The sequence below is a fragment of the Limulus polyphemus genome, unplaced genomic scaffold, assembly GCF_000517525.1.
Source record: "Limulus polyphemus unplaced genomic scaffold, Limulus_polyphemus-2.1.2 Scaffold1709, whole genome shotgun sequence".
Classification (NCBI taxonomy): domain Eukaryota; kingdom Metazoa; phylum Arthropoda; class Merostomata; order Xiphosura; family Limulidae; genus Limulus; species Limulus polyphemus.
In genome coordinates, this window is record NW_013667319.1 from 239,813 (window position 1) to 246,231 (window position 6,419).

At 34.2% G+C, this 6,419-nt stretch overlaps 1 protein-coding gene across 1 annotated transcript in view; it reads right to left on the reverse strand.

The window, feature by feature from the left end:
- The window catches only part of LOC106464647 (ribonuclease H2 subunit A-like), a 31,717-nt gene extending 25,346 nt beyond the window's left edge, over positions 1-6,371 (reverse strand). Inside the window, 3 exon segments of the mRNA XM_013924806.2 lie at positions 697-785; positions 787-824; positions 6,248-6,371. Of these exon segments, the coding sequence (XP_013780260.2) occupies positions 697-785; positions 787-824; positions 6,248-6,371 (251 nt within the window).
- Positions 6,372-6,419: the final 48 nt, after the last annotated feature.

Genomic DNA, 6,419 nt, shown 5'->3' on the forward strand with positions numbered 1-6,419 from the left:
TCTCTCTGTGTATACAATAATATATATATATATATATATATATATATACACACACACACACACACACAATTCTCATCACAAGTGAAAGATGTTAAATCTAATTATTTTTTAATTAAAAGGAAAAGCTTTCATAACACCCTCTTTGAGCACCATTTTTACTGACAACTGAGTGAATATTAATTATGTACAGAAACTTATTCCCAGGTAGCCAGTATTCTAGAGATATATTTAAATTTAACTGATAGAATACAATACTGAGCTCAAAAACAAATAATATATCAAAATAAACTTTATATATGTACAAAAAAAGTATTTCAATAATTCTGTTCTGAAAAATGTTAACTTTGCATCTACCCATCTTCATGTAGCAGAGATAAGAAAAACTTTAAAATACCCAATAAACTAGGTTCCCAATATCTGGAGGTTAAATGAAAAGTTTCTAAAATAATTTGATGAAATGAGTTATATTTTTGTCAATACCCAGACACACAAGACAGTAAATTAGTCACTAAACTTGCCAGGTCTACTTTGTATGAAACTAAAAAATTTCAAAAACACACACAAACTTCAGATTATAAGCTATCACTTGTACAAGTAAATTTTTTTAAAGTACAAAATATAGAAACCAAGTACTATTGTTCAGTGTATTAAAAAATATATACAGAAAGCATGCTATATAGGTATTCAATAACTTGCCTGCGTAGCATATTGTTGCTGATTGTTGTTGGGGAATGTATTTCTATAATCCAACCCATGAACTCACTTGACCTGTTGATTAGTTCAAAAAAGTTCATCCCTCTTTTCTTCTGTCAAAACTTTTGAATCTGTTACCAACAGAATATGACGATGCACAAAAATAAATTTTACCAGATCTTATTAATTAATGTTTAAACATTTTGGATTCCAGAATACTAATTATTTTAAGTTTATATAACTTCATTAAGTACATGCAGTTAACATATTCAGTAATGTTTCAAACTTATGAAAAGTAAAAAAGCATCAGTAAACACTGAGATATCAAACTTTTCCTCTAATTTCTTTCATACTGACTTTAACAGTATATTAAATAAGAAATGTTACAACATACTCAATTTTATATACATATATCTCACTAAGAAATCTGTGTAATCATCTAAATGTTTTTGCATGGCCTTAAATGGGTTTGTCAATAAAACATATTTTAACAGGTATAAAACTAATCCAAATATACATACTATATACTGCATAATGAAGATACTCTTTGATGGGAGGCTTCACATTTTTACAATTTTCTGTATTCATTGAGAACATGTTTATATCTTATGTTTATTTATACAAGCATTTCATTGATAAATTACTTAAGACATATGATTTAACTTCATATACCTGGTGTTACAGTATAAGCACTAGTTTTGATTTTATACAGTCCTTTCCAACTTTTGGACTTTTCTCTGTTAATGAGTTGGTGATCAATTAGTTTTTGTTTAACAATAATTTTCTTATGCATTTGGCTTTGTTCATTTCCAACTTTTGGACTTTTCTCTGTTAATGGGTTGGTGATCAATTAGTTTTTGTTTAACAATAATTTTCTTGTGCATTTGGCTTTGTTCAGCAAACTTTCTTTACTCATTCTTTTATTTTAAAATTTTTTATAATTCATTGTTTTTGTTAAATGACATTTTTCTTTTTAAATTTAGTTGTATCTCTTAAATACTCTGAGGCTAAACTTTCTTCTTTTTAAGACCAATATAAAAAAGTTGTATATTTTTGAAAATGTGATTTAGCACAGACACATCACATAACCAAAAAAATAACTCAAAAAACTTGTGAACAAAAAACATAGGTGGTGTAGTGAGAGTCTATAGAAAAATAATCTCTTTTGGTTTGATTTAATTCTAATGAAAATCTAATAAGTTCTAAGAACTGACTATAAATTCTTTTCCATGATATTCCCCTTATTATAGAAAAGATAATAACATGCTGGAAATTTGGGCTAAAAAGAAGGATTTGGATCTGTTTTGAACAATGGAGATGATCAACTAAGAGAGGTTTTATCAAGATATTTAAAATTATAAAGGATTAGATAAACTTCCCATAGAACCTTTTTTAATGGTAGGATGAGAATGTTGTAGGTAGGAAATTTAACACTACAGGTAATAAAAACCATAAAACAATATAATAATTTTGTAACTACTTACTGTAATGTGTTCCATGGATAACACTACACATTAGGTTGTACTATGGTTCATGAGGTACAAACATTGATACCTTACTCACCCATTACTCTACATACGAGTTTAGATCATGAGAAACTATGTTGCAGAGAAGTTGTATATATATATGTATTTCAAATGACTTTAGAAGAAGAATTTAAAATATATTTTCCTTATCTTGGTCTCCATTTGTTTTCCTTTCCCTTGGTTTTATGGAAAGGAGCAATGTTTGAAAAGCACTGGCACTCGCCCTTCCACAAGATATTGTCATGGTTTTATCACCATAAATGAGACCATAAATCCACCTTGAAACACTCAGTGGTGAAATGTTTCTCACATGCAACACTGATTTTATCAAAAGAAAATGTCTTCATGGTGTGTTGCATTCCTAAGTCATGTAGTCCTTTCTTTTTTTTCTTTATTGTACATGAGATCTGATCAGATTTGGGAAACATGGCAAAAATGTAATCCCTTATTATTGTACTTATTGCTAATACAATCAACTATGTGCCTTACACAAGGTCACATTTCTTAGCTGGAATTTAGTAGTGAACTAACAGGGTCTGTATAAGTCTAAATCTGAACATTGGAACTCCTCAGAAATAAGAACAGAATGATCCAGCCATATTATTAATAAATTATGGAATTTCATTTTAAATGGCTGTTGAGAAATAGTTGTAAAAGCATATTTCTCAACTATTTTTTCCAGTATTTAACATGTTTCAGTGCTCTCTTGCTGGAAACTAGTGACTAGGGTTCTAGTTTTTAGGTTCTTGGTGTTAATTTCTTGCAGTTGTACCTACCTTTAAAGCTATAATGAACAGTAATCAAGCTAACAACATTCCTTACCTAATGTAATGACACCAAAAGAAGAAGTATTTTTGCAGTTAAACAAGAGCTGTTTTACTGTTTGAGTAGTATCTGTTTAAAAAAGCATAAAAATTTTGCATGGAGATTCCAACATATTAAACTGATAAACAATCACTGAAAGTTTAAAAGCGAGGGGGGAGGAGATAAACCAGGCCTTGACAAATATTTTCAGATCTAGCAGCCAGCCCCAAAACTCAGGAGCCAGGTATGCCTAACCTAACTTCACTGCTGTTTGCACTGGAAAATGGGGATACATATATTTATTTACTTTCACAGCAATGAGTGCATGCTAAAGATCACATGATATCAACAACCACTTGATAATATTGCATGAACTAACTGCCTTTAGTCCCAACTGAGTCTGAACATGTTCACCGATTGGTTGCATATGTTCCACTGGTCCCATAATGACCACTGGAGGGTCTGCATGTGAGTCGGACTAAAAGGAATGAGTGATTCCAAGGGTGCCCACAACCCCAAAAAGAGATAGAACTGTACATTCTGGTGGAAAAGGAGGAAACTGTATTTGAAGAACTACCCTTTCCATGGAATTAATAAATATCCCTAAATGGACAAGGTATTGTGTGGGAATAAGAATAGACTTCTCCTTTTTAATTTTTTATAAGAATCTCAGCTTTCACAACTTGTGATAACAGAGTTTGAGTGTGAAATTCTGGCAAGTGGCAGGAAGGGGTGAGAAGAAGCCAGTCGTCCATGTAATGGTGAGTGTAAATGCCCAATAAGTGAGAATGGCATGAAAAGGATCTGACTATCCAGCAAGAAACGTATGGTGCAGATGTGAGGCAAAAAGGAAAAGCATGAAACTGAAAAACCTGGTTGCAGTGCATGAAATGTAGATAACACTATGAAGACTCTGCAATCGGAATACAAAGGTAGGCATCGATAACATCGAATTTTGTCATCCAAAGACTGGTGAAAAATGCCACCAAAGGGAAAGAAATGTCTCTATTGTAAACCAAGGAGGCAAGAATAAATGATTGAGACAAGAAAGGTCGATGATAGGTCACCAGTTGCCCATATTTTTGGGTACTACAAACAGATGGGAATAAAAACCCTTGAAAGAGGGGAATCAACATGCTCTATGGCCTCTTTGTGCCAAAGGTCCTGGATGGCTTGAGCTTGACAGCTGTATGGATGAGGAATGGAAAGCCAACCAGTATGAAATACAATGGAGGAGGAAATGTTAACTGGATAATCAATCCTCTCCTGGAAACTTGAATGATTCACTAATCTGTGGTGAAGGTCTCCCATACTGACACGAACCCTCTGGTTCAAGACCCGACAGGACCAGACCCTATAAGGTAGTCACTGATACCATAGTCTGCTCTCCACCCTAGAGAAGGATACCTGTTGGTAAGATTAGAATCGCCCTTGTGTTCCAATGGATCATGGCATCAAAGCTGAATGTTTGGAAACTCGAGTGGGAGATGCAGGAAACCATCTTGTATAAGCCCTTTGGAACAGTCGAGAAGCCAGGGTAGAGAGGTAAGTGTGGAGATGGGCCACATCCACTCAAGATTCCATGGAATATCAGGAATACCAGCAAAAATCAACTGCCTGAGAAAAGGAGCTTCTCTGAGATCTCTAAGGGCCGAAGCAGGAAGACAAATTCCCTCAACCAAGGTACCTCTCTCTCTCCAAAAGATCCCCCCCCCCCCCATAAAGAAGAAGATTTGTAAGCTATAGGAGAAATATTCAAAACATTACCAACTTGGTGTACTAGTTGCCATTAAGATGCAGGATGCAGAATGTTTGTCCAAGGCTCGTGATTAGCTGATCAAGCAAAGAAATATTTGGGAAATATAGAGTCTAAATTGTCACCAGTCCACCCTTGATCCCCCACAAACTCAGCCTCAGAGCCAACAGGAGTAAAAACATAAGACGACCACATGTAAGACTCTCTCTCTCTGAGTATGAAGAACTGTATGTCCTCTGCATCATAAGACCAGCACCATAATTTCTGCCATCGAGAAAAAGTGAAAAAGAAGTAATAACGGGGAGCTTATATGCAGATCTGGTAGATAAAGTGCATGGATGTAGGTAGAGAGTTACAAGATTAAAATCGCTATGGCCAATACATTAGGGTATAAATACTGAAGCAAGCAAAGTACAATGCTTAGCTAGACAGAGAACAGAAACTTTCATTGGGATAAAGCTAAAGCATCAGTGGAGATGTGTTTTGGAAAAGTATTTTTATACTAAATACCATGGAAACTGGTCACAATACAGCAGAGTAGTTGTCAAAAAACCCTAAAATTATGATTTTTTTTGTGACATCATGACCCCCCCTATAATTACTAAATTTGGCAAGTCCAACAATTTTGTTTGTACAAAAGTATCTTAGTACCAAATCTCATGTAAAGTGGTCAAAATATGGTCTAGCAATTGACCAATAAGCCCAAAAATATGCTTTTTTCTGAGCTCTGACTCCTCTAAAAAAAAAAGACTCAAAATGTGTAAATCCAACTTTTTTAAGTCATTGTGTTGGGCATATGAAAATATATATTTGTGCCAATTTTCATCTTGATTGCTGTAAATATGACTGCACAGAAGCCCAAAATATACATATTGGGCAAACTGGACCAAGGTATAACCTTATTAAGTTCCAAGTCAATCCACCATGAAGGAACGGTGGTTGATTGTTTGTATGTTTGTTTTGAATTTTCAAGCAAAGCTACCAGAGAGCTATCTGTGCTAGCCGTCTCTAATTTAGCAGTGAAAGACTAGAGGGAAGACAGCTAGTCATCACCTCTGACTGCTAACTCTTGAGCTACTCTTTCATCAATGAATAGTGGGATTGACCGTCATATTACAATGCCCCCATGGCCAAAAGGGTGAGCATGTTTGGTGGGAAGGGGATTTGGACTTGCAGCCTGCAGGTTGCGAGTCAAGTATCCTAACCACCTAGCCATGCCGGGCTGGTGGTTAATTGAAAATTGTTTGGAAGAAGAAGAAACAATAGAAAAAATAGTCTCTGCAGAGACATAAAAATAAAATAGTGGTACAGGTTTAGGAGCTATCACCTACTTAATGAAATGGATGACAAGATGTTCATATTCTTAGCAAAGTACAAAAAGGGGAAATATGTTCAGTGATATAGATACAATTATAACTGTGAGAAATTATTGTTTACAAATTTTAATTCCACATACATTATCACACACCTGTAACACCAAGTTTTTCCAACTCTTCAATGCATGACAATGGACAGTAGGCTCCTCCATACACCATTGGCCCTAAAAATATATTAATATGACAAGTTTTATAAATAGAAACACCTAAAACCATTCTTAAAGGGAAAAAAATGATATATATATATATATATATATATATATA